At 46.9% G+C, this 20,280-nt stretch overlaps 1 protein-coding gene across 10 annotated transcripts in view; it reads left to right on the forward strand.

Annotated features, from left to right (window-relative positions):
- LOC110472673 (gamma-aminobutyric acid receptor subunit alpha-3) overlaps positions 1-20,280 on the forward strand; it is a 124,789-nt gene that overhangs the window by 84,950 nt on the left and 19,559 nt on the right. For 9 of the 10 annotated variants that reach the window (XM_031504822.3, XM_031504826.3, XM_085570665.1 and 6 more), the window contains 3 exons: positions 1,922-1,989; positions 6,148-6,368; positions 16,438-16,520. In XM_031504822.3, coding sequence (XP_031360682.3) covers positions 1,922-1,989; positions 6,148-6,368; positions 16,438-16,520 — 372 coding nt within the window. The remainder of the gene's footprint in view (positions 1-1,921; positions 1,990-6,147; positions 6,369-16,437; positions 16,521-20,280) is intronic. The other variant, XM_031504828.3, reaches the window with a different exon arrangement.

Raw genomic sequence — 20,280 nt, forward strand, 5'->3', positions numbered from 1 at the left:
AGGATTTTCATAGAGGTGCACAGAGAGAAATGAAAGAGAAAATAATTTATATTTCTGCTCCTTGTTTTTCCTATGTGGAATGTGTTTGGAGAATTGTTTACCTGGGGTGATGGCTTGGTTGGATTCTGGTGAGGATTGTTTGAGCCTGGTGGCCAATCCAACCCACCCGGGGCTGGGCTCTCAGAGAGGGTCACGAGTTGTGTGAGAGTCAGAGAAAGTAGTATGTAGTTTTAGTATCCTGCTTTTCTATAGTATATTGATGTATTTTAGCATAGTTATAATAAAGAAATAATTCAGCCTTCTGAATTGAGTCAGACATCTCCATTTCTTCCCACTGGGTTTGCCTGCATTTACAACAGGGGAGGGAGAGTTTTGTGTTTTCTCCAAGACATAATGAGCTTTCTCTCACTGCAGGGGGTAGCAGAAAGAGCTTCACACCACTAAATGTTCTCTGCCTCATCTGGGGACTTGTTTGGAGGGAGTTGAGAATGCCCAGAGAGTTTCAGCCTCATGGAAGAGGCTCACTTTGTTTAGATTTCTGGGTGTTTCACCAAGTGTACCACATACATATTTCTCTTTAACCTTCTTTTTGTCGCATCAAGACGAGATCAAGGGTTACTTATATAGCACAATAATACCAGCCACGGGCTGCATCAAAAGCTTCTCAGCCATAATAACTAAAGACATGTATACGTATATTTTAGCCATTAAGGAGAAAACCCTGCCAGAATGCATTATCTTATTTTGGGATGTATAACTTTGAAGCACAAACCTAAGCTTCATAGTACTGCAAAATAACTCTCAGGGGACAAAAGGATTTCCATAACTAAATTAAACAATGGGCCATCCAGGCTACTTGCAAGGCTGCTGCAATGGCCAAAATTGGGTCCTGTGCATAAAACATGAACACTGCTTTGCAGCTTTAAATTGGTTGTTTCATTAGGAGAGCAGCTCTGAGCCAGCTAATGCCACACAACAGCGTGATCTATCCTAAAGTGGGGAGGATTTATGGGAACTGAGTGCTGAACTCAAGGCGGCTCATCCATCATGTTTGGAGCACAACCCAGTGGGCAGAGCACAGGACTGTAAATCTGGGAAATCACTGTGCCTTGATTTCCCTGCAAAGCGGGGTGGCAGCAGAGGGGTCAATTAGGAAACAAGCCAAAATCCAAGGAAGTCAGGCAGGAGAGCTCTGTGTGCACGTGCTGCTGGCTGTGTTCAGCGCTCCAGCTTGGCTGAAGGCACGTGGTTAAAATTGCCCCTGGTTTTAGCAGCTGGGCAGGCAGTGGGGCCCTGTGGCTTTGCAGGGGCAGTGAAGCTGCTGCTCAGCATCCGTGAGGGAATCTCAGCCCGGGATGCAGGGCCAGCACGTGATGTGGGCAAGCAGCAGCTTTGTGAGAGCGAGGCACTTAGGAGAGCAGCAAGCACGATGGCAGTAAAAGGCAATCAGAATATTGATTCTTTTTACATACAGATAAGCCTGGGGCTGTAACAAACACAGGGTTCCCTAAAACTGCTGGAACATTGCTAGGCTGTTTATCTGGCTGGGAGACACAAAGGGATTTCAGATTAAAAAGGAGTTGCAAAGCATCAGGGCTTACCTCGGGATTGAAAACATGTGGATCTGTAGCAGGGTGTGGATCATGCAGCCACACAGATTCTGTAAATACGCATTGTCTGGCCGTGTGGGACAGATTTGTCCTCAGTGTAAGTGTGGGAAGCAGCAGAGCTGCCCTGGAGATGGATGTGCCCAATTACGAGTGATAAAACCAGCCGTTGTTTGGGGCATAGAGCACAGTGCTGAGGGTTCAGCAGAGCAGGAATAAACACCATGTAACAAACCTCAAACCCTTGCCTGCACAAGGAAATTCAGCTCTCTAATTGCTCTTTTTTCTCTTTTTTTTTTCTCTTTTTGTCCCAGACAGTGTAACTGAAGTCAAGACAGACATTTACGTGACGAGTTTCGGCCCTGTCTCGGACACAGACATGGTAGGTGTCTCACGGGGACGGGGGGCTTCTCCTCAGCTGCTGTGGATGTGTCCCTCCTCATCCCAGGACAATATGGGTAAAAGTGGGAGTTTCCTAAGTGACAAGAGCTGGTGGTATCTCAGTTCCAGGGGTAGACAGGAGTTGTTTCCCAGGTGTGCTTGGGCTTTTGGAAAGCAGCTGATAACTGGAGGAATGAAGGTGCTCCTTGGGAAGAGGGGAGGATGCCAGAATCTGCTCTGCTTTGGTGGCAATGACAAAGAAAATGATTCACCATCAAACCATCCTTAGTGCCTGAACTGGAGGGAGGCAAAAGAGAAAACAGAAAAAAACATGAACTGACTGTGCTATTTCGACATGTTCAGGGAAAATTATTAATGAAAAGGCCTGAGGTCGGAATTTAGGCTTGTATTCCCACAACAGTTTGTCTTCTAATTAAAACAGGACTGTGGAGCATAATTAATAGTGAGGTTTCTCAACAGCAGCTCGTATTCCACACGCACCCAGAGAAGGGCAGGCTGTGGGTGGTTGCTCAAGAGTTCCAGGATGCCACGTGAGGCCAGTTGTGCATTCAGGGCTGAGCCCCTCCTGCATGTCCAGCCCCTGAGGTGCCCTGTGCCGGCATAGCCCAGGTCGGTGGTGGGCAGTCCATGCCATGGAGGGATGGCATGGGTGGATGAGGGATGCCCCATTCTGGGGCAGGGAGCAGGTTGTCACTGGCCAGGCCAGGCTGGAGCAGTGTCCTGGGGCTCTCACAGCCCCTCCAGAGCTGCAAGGATTGAATTATCCAGGCTGGCATGGCCTGAACATCTCTTCAGCTGTCCCACATCAATCCTGTGCTGGCAAGCAGAGGAGCTGGGGGAGAATAAAATCTCTGTGTTTCATGGAGCTGCTCACTCCATCACTCTAACCCATGTTGCTTTGGGAAGACCACTCCCTCCAGGGTAAGAAGATAAGTTGATGTCAGTGTAATCAAGATTATGAACCTCATCTGAGATCTTCCTCTCTCTCCTGCTTTCCTACCACAGCAGAGACCCATAATATATTCAGCAATCGTAGCCCTTGGGGAGTATCTGATAATTACTTCCAAGGTGGAGCATATTTGATTAAGGGAGTGTGTATAATGAACTGTGAAGAAAAAAAATATGAGGTATTGAAAAGAGGAAGGTATTCTCTGCAATGTGATTTGACAAAATGAATTTAAAATTAGGAAGACAGTTAAGGAATAATAAATTATTTCCCCTCCGCACGCTTTCGTTCCGTGTATTTTACAAATGCATAGCGAATGTGTTTTAGCTCTGCTGCCAAAAGGAAGGGAGGGGAGCTCCATCTCCTCGGGAAGGTGGGGAGAGCCTGCTCTGGGGCTCCCGTTCATCTCGGGAGCAAGGCACGCCCTCCTTCCCGCTGGCCCCTGCCCGGTGCCACGCTGCCCTCCCAAAGCTGCCCTGGGGAGTGGGCAGAGAGCTGCTTGTTGCTGTTGAGGCAGGACGGGAATGAGAAGACTTTGATCAGAAGGCTGCTGAGAGGAAAATTCCGGTTTGTTCAAAATACACTGCTCTTTTATCTAGAGCTTTGTGAGGACCAGCTCTATTGGTCATAAAGTGAAAACAATTCGCAGCATTGGTGTTTGACACACAGTGATAGAACTTAACTATAAACAATGTGAACAACAAGAGGGATAAAGAATAATTTACATTCCTTTACAACTCTTTCCCAGGCTTCGGCCTGGCTAGAAACTCTCAGTTTCTCTCTTTAATTAAATCTGAAACCCACAGCTGCTCACCAAGCATGGAGGAGGAGGAGGAGGAGGATGTGGAGACCTTTCCACTGAGGTGCTCCAAGGGACTTTGGGTCTCTCAGTTTGGAGAGCAGAGCCTGATCCCACCTGAGGCGCACCCCAGCTTTGGGACTGAGCTCTTGCAACTTTGCCCCAGTCGCAGGGAAATTATTCAAAGGGAGACAAAAATGGAAGGGTTTTTTTTGTTTCATGGATGGACTCTGAGGACAGAGCCAGTCTGCCGGAGCTCACCCTGGGTCAGGGTGGCTCCGTGTGGTGGAAAAATCTCTCCTCCAACCCGTGCTTTAAAAAAAAAGTTCAGAAGTCTTCTGTTGTTTGGTCTCAGGGCAGTTTATTGCAAGTTATCTAAAATATTTTCTTCTGGAGATGCTGTGGTTTGCTCACAGCTCAGGCAGAGGCACACACACACCCTGACATCCTCTCTGACTCCAACTGCTTCTTCTCTCCCACCCAGGGCTGCTGCTCTCTTTTATATGGTACATTATGTGTTACATGGTTATAGTTTTTCCCAATGCCTATTACCTATATTAAATGGTGCTTTTCTACTCTAAACCAATCTGGGAGTGCCAACATCACCAAGAACATGGAGGTAAGGAAGGAGAAAGAGGAGGAACAGGACTGGCCTACATTCCTCCATCTTAAAACTTCTGACTCCCATGTAAAAAGTAAAAACCCCCCTGTACAGGTGCTAAAACCCCCCTGTACAGCACTAAAAAATTCTTCCCTCTACTTTGTAACTACTTCTACTATAATATCTAAACTTTTGTGACTTCATGTTCTTCCTGCAAGGTTGGTAAATCATTCCATGGCTCAAACCCAAAATCTCAGCTGTTTCCAGCTGCCTGCCAGGGTCTCAAATGCTTCTGACCTGGGCCTGGAACATCCAAAAATGTCTGAGGGACATTTTGAGTTCTGACATCAGTCTTAATGTTTTCAGTAACTTCTGTAGGCAGAGAAGAGCATAACACAGAACAAGGGGTGCTCCTTGGAAGGGGTGAGTTGGGAATAATGCTTTTATGGAAAGAAGCATAGAAAAGAGGGGAAGATTCTGAACATGATTTGTCTTTTCTGCAGGAATGATTCCTAAGCATTAAAGAAGATAAGTAGAGCCTTGGAAGTCATTAAAAATATTTTGGCACTTTTTAAATAGAAACATTGAACAAGAGAGCTTTTCTTCTGATAAGGACTTTTCCCAAACCTCTTGGGACTGCACACAGGCTCATTCTTCAGGTTTATCCCAAGAAATAATGAATTAGAGATCACTTCCATGAAGGGACAAAATACCTTGTACAGGACAGAGAATGTAGAATTTCTCTTTTCTTCCCCAGCCAAGATCCAGAAGGTTCATATTTGAGCAGGGGTGTCTGCATGGCCAGGGAGCAGGGATGGATTTATTTACAGAGATGCCTCCATTCAGCTGCCATCTGCTGCAAAAACTGTAGGAATTTCTCTGTCCTATAGGAAAATGACGCACAGCAGTTTTTAAGTGCTGCTGAGAAGTGCTAAAAGGAAAGAAATCATTCACAATGATAAGTTTGGTTGGTCCTGCGGCCTCCAGGAGTGCGTAAATAAAGATTATGAGTCTCCAGCAGCAGGGGGAGGAAGAACAGTTGGGACAGAGAGGTTTTCCAAAGACCCCTCTGTCTCTAAAGTGGTTTCTGAATCTGCATTTCACTGAGTGAGGAGCTGGCTTGGCTGCAGGGCTTCAAAGAGATGACTTCTAACTGCCCCAGATGGAATTTGGCCTGGGAAATGGGTCTCTACCCTGGCAGAAAGAAGAAAATAAAAAAAAAGAAAAGGAAATAAAAAGACAAAAGAAAGTCACAGGATCTTGTAATGCAAGTTTGGGAAGTCTTTGATTAAATGATTTTCTAAAGGTGACCTGGGGAACAAAATAACATTACAACGTCATGCAAGTTTCTTTCTTTTCTTTTTTATTTCTTTTTTTTTTCTTTTTTATGGGCAGTGATGTAATTACCAGCCTCCTGGCCAGATTCCATCTCCAGGATCTTTATTTTTGCCTTCTAAAATACCTGTGTAGATGCACATGATGGCCTTTCTCCCCTGAAACTTCTCAATAGAGGTGGTGGTGCAGCAGGGCTACCCCAGCTCTGGCCACTGTAGGCTGTGCTGCAGCTTCTCTGCAGTGCTCAGAAACACTGACATGCACATTTTGACATCATAGGTAAGTCATTACCCAAAATGTGCTGAATCCCATCTATCCTGCACTGCTGTTAGCACACTGTGCTTGTTGCACCACACTTCGTGTCACCAGGGTGTGCCAAAACCCAGTTTGCTCTATAAGACACCACCTCTTGAGCTGAGTAAAACACAACTTATTTCCCTCTCCTCTCTCCCCAAAGGAATACACCATTGACGTCTTTTTCCGGCAGTCCTGGAGAGATGAAAGGCTGAAGTTTGATGGTCCCATGAAAATCCTTCCCCTGAACAACCTGCTGGCCAGTAAGATCTGGACTCCTGACACTTTCTTCCACAACGGGAAGAAATCTGTTGCCCACAACATGACCACCCCCAACAAGCTGCTGCGCCTGGTGGACAACGGCACCCTCCTGTACACCATGAGGTGAGGCTGGCTCTCCTTGCAGGGAACCCCAGCTCCTTCTGCACATACAGGCACCTCAGGGTGCTCACAGCAGGCTTTGTGCAGGCTTCCACTGACTATTGTTAGTAGACTTGAGTCCTACCCTGCTGCTTTCCATGCTCGCCTAGTTTCCTGCCTGTGGACCATCACTGATCCTCAGCTTAGAACATTTTTACAGGTAGATTTTCCCTCATCATTCACATTGATTTTTTTGCTTTCATGTGCTGAGGTAGATGTGTTGGAATCTATAGTTTGTGAGGTTGATGTGCCACCTGGATTAATTTTCTTTCTGACCTGTGATGGGATATGAATCAGGTATCCGCTGTTGGTAAGGGAACATTAGGCTGGGAGAATTTGTTATTCTCCAGCAGCTTGAGAACAGATCTAAATTTGTTCAGCATGTTAGAGCAGAACCATTTCACACATCTAATGAGACCAAGCTTTCTTGTGACAACAATGGGGTTGTTTTTTCCCACTTTGTGGAATAAAAAAAAATCCAAATCTATGTGATCAATGTACATCATTAGGGAAAAAGCCCAACAAACAGCTAATTAAAAACTGTGATTTGGAGAAGCCAGGGTTGCAGGAGTCATAGGTTGTAAATTAAACAACAAGCTGCTGATAAATGCACAAGAAAGGTATTGAGCTGGTTTTGGCAAGGTGTAAACCTTTGTTTTAAAAAATTATTTTCTCTGTCTCCATCTCCAAGCCAATCCTAACTAATAACATTCTTCATTGTGGGTTCTGTGTACTGAGATGCTGCACTTTCACCTCTGTTTTTGAGGACCAGGCAGAATTTCATCTCTTCATAGTTAAACTGGCTGTGAATCTACATGGTGTCAGCAAGTTTTACAGCCCACATTGATAAACAATGCCTTGCTTTTGTGCAGCAGTTCTCAAATATGAGCTAATCCTGCCAGTGCCCTGGGGGTTCAGGTCTCCACACATCAGTGATCTCACATTAAGGCAGATGGGGTAAATGAAGGGAAAAGTCCAACTTGACTTAAGGGCTCTGTTCTGCTCCCAGCTCCCTGACCTGCAAGCAGACAACTCGCACTCCCTGCACTTTGTATCATTGTCTGACCGTAAAGTATTACAGGAGCTGCTGGCATAAGGCAGCAAAAGGAAAAAAAAAGACTCCATTTCAGAGCTTTTAAATCATTTCACTACTTCTTTATTCAGCAAACAGCCATTAGCCTCAGCAAGTTTTGTGTGACTAAAAAAGTATTGGATCTATTTTTCCATTCAGGGCTGGGCAGGTGCCAGGGTGGCAGCAGCATCATGAGACTTTTGGGAATGAGCTTCTGGAAGAAAAGAGAGTCTTGGGATTTTTTAAAATAAACTCAAAGCACCCTTCAGTTTAGCTGTCTGCTGAAGGACTGGGGAATGAAGGAACTCCTCTTACAGGTGCTCCTGTCCCCCTTAAATACATCTCTAAGGCTTTGTCAGAGGTGAGGGTTGGATATGAGACTTTCTGTCATGTTTTGAATTGCACAGAGCCAGGAGCTCTTGTGCACAGAGATTTTTTCTTTACCCAGTGTGTGAAGCCCAGGGGAGGCTCTGGAGTGGTTAGAGCTGCCCAGGTGACCACAGCGTGCTGAACAAAGCAGGACTCCTCTGGTATTGCAAGTAAACACATCCAGGAGAGGATGTCTGTCTCGGAGCATCTGATTATTCCCTTTCTTCTTCTTCTTGGTGCTGCTCAGGACCACCAGGGTCTCTTTTGAGTGGGGTGTCAGAAAGGAAGATGCAAGGGCACAGACTGCAGGGCCAGGACCAAGCCTCAGGCTCAGCCACCAAAACCTACCTGGCTTTGCCATTCCAAGGCACTCCCACCTCAATTCCTCTGTCAAACGATGATGGTGGTATCACCTTCCCTTGTTAACTGCTTTGAAACCTCTCCCAGGGAAGGGCTGAGGGAGCCTCTTGTTTTCTGTCCAAGTGATGCCTTTGCTGTCCTCCCCAGGCCCAGGGATGTGCATCTGTGTCCCCACAGGAAGGGGCAGGACCTTGAAGCCAAATGCACACAGCTGACATCCAGCAAAGTGCAAATCCAAAGGGGTGCCCTGCTGGCTGGGGAGAGAGTTTGGGCTTCCACCAGATTTCCAGTGGCCTGGCAGCACTGCCCAGGTGATCCCTTGCAGGCTCAGTCTAGATTGATACCTGGCCATGCAGTTTGACTGCTGAGAATATCCTGCTCCTTTCCCTTGTACCAGGCAATATCCTTGAGGGATCAGCTCTGCTGATGTGCAATTAGAGGCACGTCTCTTGCTATTTATCCTGCTGGGAAAGCCAACTTCTCTTAGTCAAGGCTTACAGTTATAGATGAACTTGCTCTGGTGGAACAGCAAGTCTGACACATGCATCCAGCAAAATGACACCTGTGTGACAATATTTATAGCTCCTGGAGAGAGCCTCTTTATCACTGACCAGAGCTGCCAGGAGCTGCACAGCAGCTGTAGCCCAGCATCCAGAGATCTCCTTCAGTCATGGCACATTCTCCTCGTGGATCAGTGCAATGTCACAGTGCATACCCCTGACCTGACAGGCCTCGGCACCTGGGCCACAAAACAACCTTTGTGACCACTGCACCGAGCTGCATTTCTCTACTCCCCAGGATTGCCAATCCCTCTTCTCCTTCCCTGCTCCTCCAGCTGCCTCAGCGAGCACAGGGATGCAGTTTCATTATGTATCCCTGCCTCTGCAGTCTCTCCTTGTGGAGCTCCTGCATGGTCCAAGTAGTTCACACAAGCCCAGCTGCGGTCTCTAAACTCTGGTGTCAGACCTGAGTGCAACAACAACCTGGGAATGGTGCTTGGATTTATGTAAGGAAGAGACAAAAGTAGCCAAGGCAGCCATCTCTGGGTGTGCTCTCTGGCTGAGATTGTGTGGGGCACACAGATAATGCTCTGGCTCTCCCCAGCCTGGAAGCATGGAAAAATAGTGAAAGTTTAATGCTGTGCTGATGGGATTCAGCTTTGTGAATCAAGGCTTTAAAAAGCTCTTCTGCTCTTAACAGGGCCTGTCAGAATGGCGTGTTGAGGCTCTGTGGTTATTGTCAAAGTGGTTTCCAGACAATATGTGCTCAAGTTATGCACTTGGAGGATGTTTTCTTTACCTGTCAGGCTGACACATTCACTGCATGCCTAAAGGCTCTACCTCAAGAGCCTGTGCTGCTGAAGACAGCATGCAGTCCTTGGGAACCCTCAGGTGAGGCAGAGGCACAGCGGGAGGGAAAGCAGGGCCCAGGAGACGTGCAGCCCTACAGGAGCTGTGGAATCCCAGAGCAGGTCCTCTACCTGGTGTGCCATTCCTGGGGTTTGGGTTTCCCATGCTGCCTTTTGAAATCACAGAGCTTTGCAGTGTCTCTCCCTCAGCAAAGGCTTTTTGGGGTGTCTTTACTGGCTGGGGGGTTTTTAGCCCCCAGGCAAGTAGGGATGGCTCCAGGCTCTGCAGCAGCCTCCCCACGATGGAGGTGCAGCCTGTCTGCAGGAGCAGCAGCTGGGACAGCCCAGCCCCAGCTCTCCTGGCTCTGTGGGCTGGCAGCTCTTTGTCTGTTCCCACACCAGGGCTGACCCCAGAAAACATCACAGACGGATCCAAGCAGAGCAGAGCTTGGCTGCCTGATAAAAACACAAGCAGGCAGCAAGATGAGATTTGCTCCAACTTCTCCCTGCCAGAGCAGATCCAAAGACAAAAATGATCTGTTTTCCAGGCTCGGCTTTGTGCAGACAGAGTTTTTAAGGAAACTGTCCCAGGAGGGAGAAATCTTCAGAGAACACCTTATCTCACTACATTTCTGCCATCATGGGCTGAAATCTCCAGGGGCTGGGGGAGGATGGAAAGTGAAATCAGTGCTTCCAGATCCAGCACAAGGATCCTAGAAGCAATTTGGCTTTCAAGCTTAAACCCCTCAATTAAACCTAACCTAGATTCTCTCACAGCCTAGACCGTAAACACTGCTTGGCCTGACTGTGGTTATTAATGAACCTCCTGGAGAAGAAATCAGGACAAAACTCCAGCAGTATCCCTGGCATAAACAAAGCCAGCCCTGCCGTGCAGGGTGCTGTCATGTTTTTGTAGCACTCACACACCGAGGGATTTTTACATTTGTGTCCCAGAAACTGGGCTGAGATCCTGGCTCATCCTGCAGCTGCACGCAGGTAACGACAGGGGCTCTAATGACACATCAAAGGCTTTGCTAAGCTCCTGGTAACCATGAGAACGCAGCTGAAGAGGTTTGTTATCCCCCAGCCCTGGCAGATGTATGTTTAGCCTGATTCATGCTTCTTGCCATTGTGTTGGTGCAGCTCAAAGGACTTTAAAAGGGGAAAAAAACACGGGTTCTGTCCTGGATGTTCCACTTTCGGTGCCATTGTGCCAGCCAAGTGAAGAGAAAACACGAGGAGTTTGGGGTTTGGCTTCAAGACAGTTCTGCATAAGTTATTGCAGGTGTCTGGGACTGGTGAGCCAAAGGCTACGACTGCTGGCTGAGGAGATTTCTGGCAGCTTGGCTATTTTTTATGTGCTCTTCAGGCCTTCTTAGGATTTTTCAGGGCTCCTGGATGTGAATAGCCCATCAGAGCAATGAAGCAAAACGCAGTGGCTCTCTGGCCATCAGCTCCCTTGCACAGGATAAGGGGCAGAGATGAGAATTTCTACAATAAACCCTTTCATCCAAGTGCTGCAGAGGCTGTGGTAATTGTCTGGGAAGGGAGAGACATTCCTGGTGGTTTGATGCTTTGACTTTTCTTGTGTTACCTGTGAACCTGCTGACCTGAAGCTGCTGAACCAGACTCATCTCGCTGAAATGATGTGACTTTTCCTTTTTTTTTATTTAATTTCAGGAAACTTAAAATCTTCAGTTGTAGGCGGAGAAGTGGCAGATCAGGTTGCTTTTACAGTGGTTTCTTGATGGATTTCTTGTTTTATTGCTTGCTGGATCAACTAATAAAACAGGCTTTTGATTTAAAATGCAACTGCTGCATTCCCACACATCGAGGGAGTCATCCAGATCCATATAAAATTGTCTCCTCCCTTGACAGCACTTGCTCTTGTTGGCCATGGCCTGGAGAGGGCAGGAGGGTTTGGCCAAGACCAGTCTCTGCTGCTGTCCTGGTCCTCTCTGAGGTTCTTCCTGGCTGCTTTAAATGTCACAAACCCACCAGACCCACAATCTGCAGTTCTTGGGGTCATCCAGCCTTATTCAGAGTGGCTGATGATCACAGCCAACACTTGCAGACAGTACAGTGGTAGGGAAAGACTTTCCTGGGTTCTTTGCTGTCAGTTCAGGATCCATCAGGAGGAGGGTACTGGTCAGAGATTAAGTCCTTTGGAAAAGCCAACTTTGGGAACTCCCAGTTAAGAGCCTTTGGAAATAAAGCAATGAGTGATGCAGATGAAAAAACCAGGCAGGTAAAAAGGAAAATTCTGGTGTGGGCTGCTGAGGGAGACAGGGGAAATGTCTCAGCATTTCCCTGACACAAGTGACAGTGACAAAATGAGAAGGAAAAAGTCCATTGCAGTTGGAAAAGACACAGAAAGATTCAAAGTCTAAGATCTGTGAGAATATGCTTGACAAGCTTGCCAGCCAAGAACTCCCCAAGTGGATTTTGAGCTGGCTGAAGAGAACGTCACAAAAGAAACAGAACAGGAAGAGCAAGGCAGTCAAGTCCTCACCAAGCTGCCAGGTTTTTATACCTGCTTCTTGAAATCCATAGTTGAAAAGAGAGGCATCAGAGCAAATGAGCAATTTGTTCATGGTGGCCCAAAGCCAGGGACCTCAGATAAGGCAAAGCTGGACAGGACAGAACTCACATCCAACCAAAATTATTAATGCAATGTTCTCCCTTTATTACAGAGAAGATGGCAGTTTATATACATTTCTATATAGTTTACAGTTTACAAAGGCACTCTCATTGGCACGCTAACATTGTTTATCTTTGTCTTAAGGTGGCCTAAACCTCACACTATAAACCTGTGCTACTTCACACCCAGACAGCCCAGTGCTCCCCATGACACCTTAATACAATTTCTAACTGCACCACAAACTCTTAATTTCTGTGTCAGAGGCTGGAAGGCCTCACAAGACCCAAATCTGAGGCCTGGACTGGAGTAGCTCAAATCTCATTCCAAACATAAATCATGCCCTCTCTCTCAGAAATGCTGCAACAGTGGCCTTTGAGTGTCCTGGAGAAAATAATTGCAACACAGTATTTGTAGCCTTGTGAAAATCACTGTCAGTCTTCAGTGAGCCTTGACTGAACTCTAAAGGTCAGGTTTTCTCCTCTTTCATGTAAAACAGGTGCATTCAGTGCAGTGGTGAGGAACAGATCACCAAGTCAGAGGGATTTGTCTCCAGGAAGTTGCTTTGGGCACACCGTGGTTCTTGGCCTGGCTGGGACAGCCAGGCTGGAGGCAGCTGTGGACCAGGACAGCCAGCATCCCCTCCATGCCCTCTTGGCCAGCCTGGCACAGGACATGGGGTGTCCGTGGCCATGGGCTCACCCAGGACTGGCACGCTCACTGCAGGCCAGGCCCTTGGTCCGTGGGGCACTGAATTGCCAGGTGCCCCCAAAGACTTGCAGGACAGGCTTAATGCCCTGCTCTGAGTGCTGCAGGGCCTCCAGAGAGTTTGGGCAAGAAAGGTATTGAGCTGGTTTTGGCAAAGTGTAAATCTTTGTTTTAAAATTTTTTTTCCAAGCCAATCCTATCTAATAACAGGCCTCATTGTGGGTTCTGTGTGCTGAGATGCTGCACTTTCACCTCTGTTTTTGAGGACCAGGCAGAATTTCATCTCTTCATAGTTAAACTGGCTGTGAATCTACACGGTGTCAGCAGGTTTTACAGCCCACATTGATAAACAATGCCTTGCTTTGTCACAGCAACTCTGCTCCTGTGCTGCTTGCTCCAGCTCCTCTGCTCTCCCTCTGTCGGAACCCAGGCCTGATTCAGGGGCTCCATGTGGTGGAAAAGTCTCTCCTCCCACCCGAGCTTCCAAAGAAAGGCTCAGCAGTCTCTGTTGTTCGGTCTCAAGGCAGTTTATTGCAAGTTATCTAAAAGATTTTCTCCTGGGGCTGCTGTGGTTTGCTCACAGCTCAGGCAGAGGCACACACACACCCTGACATCCTCTCTGACCCCGACTGCTTCTTCTCTCCCCACCCAGGGCTGCTGCTGTCTTTTATATGGTACATTACGTGTTACATGGTTACAGTTTCCCCCAATGCCTATTACCTATATTAAATGGTGATTTTCTATCTTTTATATGGTACATTACGTGTTACATGGTTACAGTTTTTCCCAATGCCTATTACCTATATTAAATGGGGAATTTCTATCTTTTATATGGTACATTACATGTTACATGGTTACAGTTTTTCCCAATGCCTATTACCTATATTAAATGGTGCTTTTCTATCTTTTATATGGTACATTACATGTTACATGTTTACAGTTTTCCCCAATGCCTATTACCTATATTAAATGGTGCTTTTCTACTCTAAACCAATCTGGGAGTGCCAACATCACCAAAAACATGGAGGTAAGGAAGGAGAAAGAGGAGGAACGGATCAGCCCACATTCCTCCATCTTAAAACTTCTGACCCCCATGTGCAATGTAAAAACCCCCCTGTACAGGTGCCAAAACCCCCCTGTACAATACTAAAAAATTCTCCCCTCTACTTTGTAACTACTTCTACTATAACATCTAAACTTTTGTGACTTCTTGTTCTACCTGCAAGGTTGGTAAATCATTCCATGGTTCAAACCCAAAATCACAGCTGTTTCCAGCTGCCTGCCAGGGTCTCAAATGCTTCTGACCTGGACCTGGAACCTCCAAAAAAGTCTGAGGGACATGTTGAATTCCAACATCCCTCGTGCATTGCCAGCTCCCCTGACCCCTCTGGGCACTGTCTGAAATGCCAGGGCTCCTTCCCTCACCTGGCAGAGCAGAGCTCACAGCCTGATGGGTCTGTTTGTAATTTGTATTGAACAATGAAGTTACAAGGTATTATCATTAATATTAATACCACAACTATTAACAAGATTTTACCTAACTTGTAAAGTTGCCTTGACTAAGGGGCTAAGCCTTACTCATTGAAGAAATTGACTGTTTGTTTGTTTTTAATTTTAGCTGTTAAGTCTTTAAGCTTTTGTGTATTTTTGTGAATGGAGTCAGAATGGTTAGACAAATTTATGTAACACATTTCCTTGAATTCTTTACAACTATGTTTATGTGCTAGTAAAAGAAAATTAATTGCTGCTTGATTTGGAGCGTGGTCTGTCAGACACTGCTGACATCAGTCAGCATGTCACTGAGTGTATTGGATGAGGTATTTGTTTGCTTAGCTAACATCTAATCTTATTTGTTTCAATGTTGCTTCAGAAGAAATTTTAGGTAAAAAGAAGCTTGTTGAAATTTTTGGTGCTTTTTTCTATGGCTTGAAATTACTATTGTAATTTTTTTTTATATACATGAGTAGATTTTTTGTTCTTTTTTGTGTTTTCTGAAACTGTTTTAGTATTAGGTGTTACCACAGTGAGTGTGTTCATGTTACCTGACTCGCTTTCAGGGTACGGTGGAATGCTTGGCTATGCCTTACCTCTACAAATGAAGCAATAACGTTTTGGTAATTTCTGTGGGTACTGGTCAGCTGCTCAACAAGAGGTGATGGGGAGTCTCCAGTGCAGCAGCTGGGCAGGGTTTGCTGCCCTGGGCCCTGTGTGTGGCTGTCCCCTCTCACAGCACCAGCTGCCACCTGCAGCCACTGTCACTGCAGCTGTGCCACCCCTGCCACCTCCCAGCCATTCTGCTTTGTTTCCTCCACAGGGCTTTTTACAGCAGTTTGTGGGTTTTGTCCACTGAATTTTATGATGTCAATTTTTTTTAAAAGCCCTCTTTTTTTTTTTTTTAATATAAGCATTTAAGGTTTGTCTGCCAAAAAGAAATAACTTTTATTTTTATTTTATTTCTGTTCTTAAAACAAATTTATTCTTTGCTTTCAGCAAACAAACCCCAAAGCCTTTATTTTTTCAGGGTTTATTTTGCATTTGACTAAGCCTCAGTATTTTCTGTGAAGAATAACTTGGCTGAACATTTTTCTAGCCAAAGGAAAATATCTCAATAGAAGCTTCTCGACCTGAGTTTTGCACAATTCCACCTTCAGTCTGTGCAGTTGCCCTTTGCATCCACATGTTGCTCCTGCCATGGTTTGTTTGCTGTTTTGCTGAGCCATCAGAAGTGAGTCTGGTTTTTTTTTCCCTACAAATGGTTCCTTCAGAGAAGATCGTTTTAGACATCTCCTGGGAAGCTGTCTCTCCTGGCTCCCTCTCCCTGGCTGCACACTTTGCAGTACTCCAGGAAGGAACACGAGCTCCCTTCTTTAGAGCCCTTTATAATGGATATTTTTATGCCTGGCCCCATATTCTGCAGCACACTGTTTTTATGGCTGTGCCTCCCTCATCAAGCTGCTTCCTGATGAGCTATCCTACGGGGATTTGGGGGATTTGGAAAGCACAGGTTGTCCTGCACAGCCCCAGACAGTCCCAGGATGTTCCAGCTCTTTACCTGCCGGCAGCATCCTCTGCAGTGCTGCCAGGGGAGGTGGGGTGAGGTGTCCCCCATGGACAGGGGGTGTTGTGCCCTGCTGGCTTCATGGATCTGGACTCTGACCCATCTACCAGCCTCAGCTCCTTCCAGGCCACCAGGCCTGTTCCTGGGAGCCCCTGAATCCCTTCCCCTCTGCCTGCCAGCGTGGTCCATCAGGTGTCCCCTGGCCCCAGGAGCTCTGCTCACTGCCCCTGAGCACACAGGGGTCCTGGGCTCTGGCAGGTTTTCCCACAGCTCTGAGTGGGTGAAGATGAACTCAGTCCGTAGGGTTGAGTTTACACCGTGGAAAATGCTGCCAGATGTGTGTCCTTCTGTCCTCTCCACAGCTGGGGGCCTTCTGCCCAGAGACCCCGAGGCTGGTGAGCCCTGGTGAGCACTTTGCCAGCACTGCTGTGGCAGAGAGGCCAGCCTGGCCCTGAGCAGCCCCTGTGCTTTGTCCTGCAGGCTGACCATCCACGCCGAGTGCCCCATGCACCTGGAGGACTTCCCAATGGACGTGCACGCCTGCCCCCTGAAATTTGGGAGCTGTAAGTACCCCCAGCAGCCCCTCTGCAAGGACTTCCTTGCAGACTTCCAGGTACAGGGCTGAAGAGCACTCCTTTGTGTGCCTGGTGTCACACAGGACTTTAGTAAGGCTAATATTAATTTCTGCTGATGATAATGTGACCAAATCTTTTTTTCTGCTGTCTTATACATGTAATTCATCACTGAGCGAGTCTGTGCTCAACTCAGGCTGACAGGGTGGGTTAGACACCCATGGTTTTGCTGTAAATTATTTAGAAAGTAGCCAGGTTGGAATTGGTCTCTTCTCCCAGGTAACAAGTGGCAGGATGAGAGTAAATTACCTCAGATTGTGCCAAGGAACGTTTAGATTGGATATTAGGAAAAATTTCTTCATTCTAAGGGTGCTCAAGCATTGGAACAGCAGCTTGGGGAGGTGGTGGAGTCACCATCCCTCAAAGTGTTCAAAAATATATAGTTTGGGTACCTGGGGACATGGGCTTGGCAGTGATGTGTCAGTGGTCAGACTTGGTAATCTGAGAGGTCTTTTCTAACATTACTGATTCTGTGATTATAAATCTGAGTGGTGCTTTTCCTCCATCACAAGGGGATGCTGGGAAGACAGATTTGGGACAGCAGTGGTGGCTGCTGCTGGGTGTCCCATCCTGCCAGTCTAGAGAGCCTCAGTGCCTGGTTCCTCTGGCTCCACGCTCCACTGGAACCCACAAACCCTCGCCCCTCTTCAGTCTGTCAGGCAGGCAGCTCTCCAGTGAAAGGCTTGGAAGCTCTGGGAGTCTCAGTCCCAGCAGCCAAGGGTCCTGGTTTAGGGAGGATTTGCAGGCTGCTGCTGAGCTGAAAGCTGCTCCCAGACTCCCAGAGTTGCAGCTGCTCAGCTGCTTAGGCTCCCCATATAGTTCTCTTATCTCTCTCAAATGCAAGTTAAATTTCATTTGGTTTTATTCCCAAAGTGAGTGGGAGCCAAACCCCAAGACCCTGGCTCACCACAATTTGAAAATAAACATCATAGTCTGGCTCTGCCTGGTGTCTTTCCCAGGTCCAATAAACTGAGCACCACTTTTAGTCTGTATTTGTGTTAGATGAGAGACTTTCCCACCTCCAGCTAAAGAATGAGCCCACACCAGTAACCCCCAGAGAAACCCCAACCTTCCCAAACTGGCACTTCCTGGGAGCTAACTGAGGACAAAGTTGAAAAGTTTGATTGGCAGGAGAGGAAATCATATTTATCATGTGCATCTGCCCTTCTGCCTCATGACAAACTGTACCCATGAAAGTGGATTATTCAGAACTACTAAAATAAAGCTATTTCTTAGGCAGCACCTAATTAAATGTAGAACTCATTGCCACAAGACATCACTAAGGCCAGTAAAACAGCAAGCCTTAGAGAAGGATGAATTATTAATGTTAATTGACCTTGTGAGAAGGGATATCAAATCTCATACCTCAGGCCTAAACTCTGGGATTATTACAAGACTTGCAGGAAGGCAGATTACTGCACATCTAATTGCTTATAATGTTTCTTGGTGAGGAAAAGAGATTAATGTGTGTATTTCTGTTGGAACACCCTTGGGCTTAATTTTTTACTGATGTGACCTCTGAATGATGAGAGTTTTGAGACAAGGAGCTCAGAAACTTGCCCCTGGTTAACATTAATGTGATTTTTTCTAAAGCACTCACAGAGCATCAGAGCTCACCTCTCCTGTGTTGGAGTGGGATTAAACCAGTGTTTTCACCAAAAAGCCATTGACAGCTGGAAGCTGCTCATTTTCAAGAAGCCTAAAGCAGGTCAGATTTGCAATTAGGAGGATAATGGCAGTGCCAGACCCACGCTGCTCCAAGGATGATGTGTTTGCCTCACAGACCATTTTCTGCTGATCCCCACAAGTGACTGTCCCTGGGCCACCACAGCAGCCCCCCGAGGGGGCAAGGCAGAGAATTTGCAGGAGAATGAAGGGCATCAGGCATTCCTGAGAGCTTCAGCTGCCCACCTGCATCATCCCTCGGGCCAAGTGCAGTGAAGGGATGGCTCTGCCTGTCCCCCTGCTCCCTGGAAGATAAATGTGCCCTGCAGAGAGCTGCTCCTGAGCCATCACAGGACAGTTGTACAGCAGCTCTCTGAGACCAGGGGAGCAGGAGATGCTGCTGAATTTACCAGCTCCTCCAAATGTCCACTAGCTGTCCCTGTTTGGATTGGGTTTTGCATTGCAAACGAGGCACTGAGCTGAACAAAGCAGCTGCCTGGCATTTAACGTGCTCCAAGCATCCATGCCATGCCTGTGTGGCATCAGATACCCTTCTGTCCCAGACAACCAGATAGACAGACAGCTGAATTTTCAGGAATGATGGCTTTGAAACCGTGGGCAAGTTCCTTCTGTAGGGTGAGAGTGGCAGTGGACTGGCACTGCCGAGCAGGAGGTGCTGCCCATCAGGTGGCAGAGCAGTGGCAGAGCTGTACAAAGCTCTGAAGGAGGATGGAGGGCTCCAGAAGCATGTGGAGGGCTGGAAGGAGGGGTTGGAAAAGCAGAGTGTTGCACTGGGGTAGGAGGTGCCAGCCTGCATCAGAAGAGCTTAGGCAGCATTGTGGCCTGCTGAGAAACCTTGGCTGATCACCAAAACCTCTCCCAAGGCTTTGCACAGCCCCTGCTTAATGTGGAACAGGTTTGCCCAAACCCACAGTGCAGCAATAACAGTGGCTGTTTTAGAAAGATCACAGAAATGGGGTTTTCTCAGGAGCTGCCATGTTTCTCCAGTAGACCTGACACTTTGCTTGACCTGACCCCAGCCAAAGAATTCCTTCAGGTCTTCACCAGGTGGAGGTGGAGGGTAAAAATGAACTGAAGGCTCTGTTTAGTGAACTCTGATCTTCCTTAAAAAGCTGGTGCAAACTTGGTATGGACAGAAATTTTGGGGAGAAATAGCTCCTTGCAGTCTGGAGAGACTCACTTTTTGGATAACCATAGGACTGGAAAAGCCAAGGGCACTCCTGAGAGGGGGACTGGCAGTGAGGACAGAGCAGATGCTCGGTCACAAACACAGGAAAAATGTTGCAGACAGTTAGAGATATTATAAAAAAAAGGCCTTATAAAATATGGTTTAGGACCTTCTAGTTTAGCCAAGTTAGCAGTAGTTTGTAAGTTCCCATAAGACAAAATCATAAGAATAAAGGCATAAGAATAAAAAATAACACAACAACCTAGTCTAGTAAGAAAAATAAGTTTGTATCTGCATAACCAATAAATCCATCCCATGAGAACAGTGAAGAAAATATGTAAACAATGCAAGAATAGAGAGATTTGATGGAAAGGTAAAATACCAGTTATTAAACCAATGATTGAGTGGCAAGAAAACTACTAGCCAATTAGAGTTGAATACAAGGTCTGTACAGATGATATAAAAATGAGTTATGTGAATAAAGAAGGGGCTTTTCCTACATGAAGAAACTGAGTCCTGGCTGCTTATTAATGCAACAGGAAAAAGCATTTAGGTGTGAGAGGACACCGCCTCCAATTCTGGGAGTCTTGGAGAGGGTTGACTCTGAGTGAGGGTAAAGACTTTTAACTTTTGAATCTAAAATTTAGCCCCATTTGCTTTCAGCCTTTGCTGCCAGCTGCTGCCAGCAGGACTTCCCCTGTCCCTGGCAGGGCAGGGCTGTGCTGCCCTGCTGGTCTGGATGCCATCCTGTGCTGTCCCTGTTGGAGCCAGCCCTTGCAGAGTCAGCACGTCACAGGGACAGCCTGTCTCTCAGTGACAGAGCTCTGCCCCTCTGCA

Source organism: Lonchura striata, chromosome 4A (assembly GCF_050655825.1).
Source record: "Lonchura striata isolate lonStrDom1 chromosome 4A, ASM5065582v1, whole genome shotgun sequence".
Classification (NCBI taxonomy): domain Eukaryota; kingdom Metazoa; phylum Chordata; class Aves; order Passeriformes; family Estrildidae; genus Lonchura; species Lonchura striata.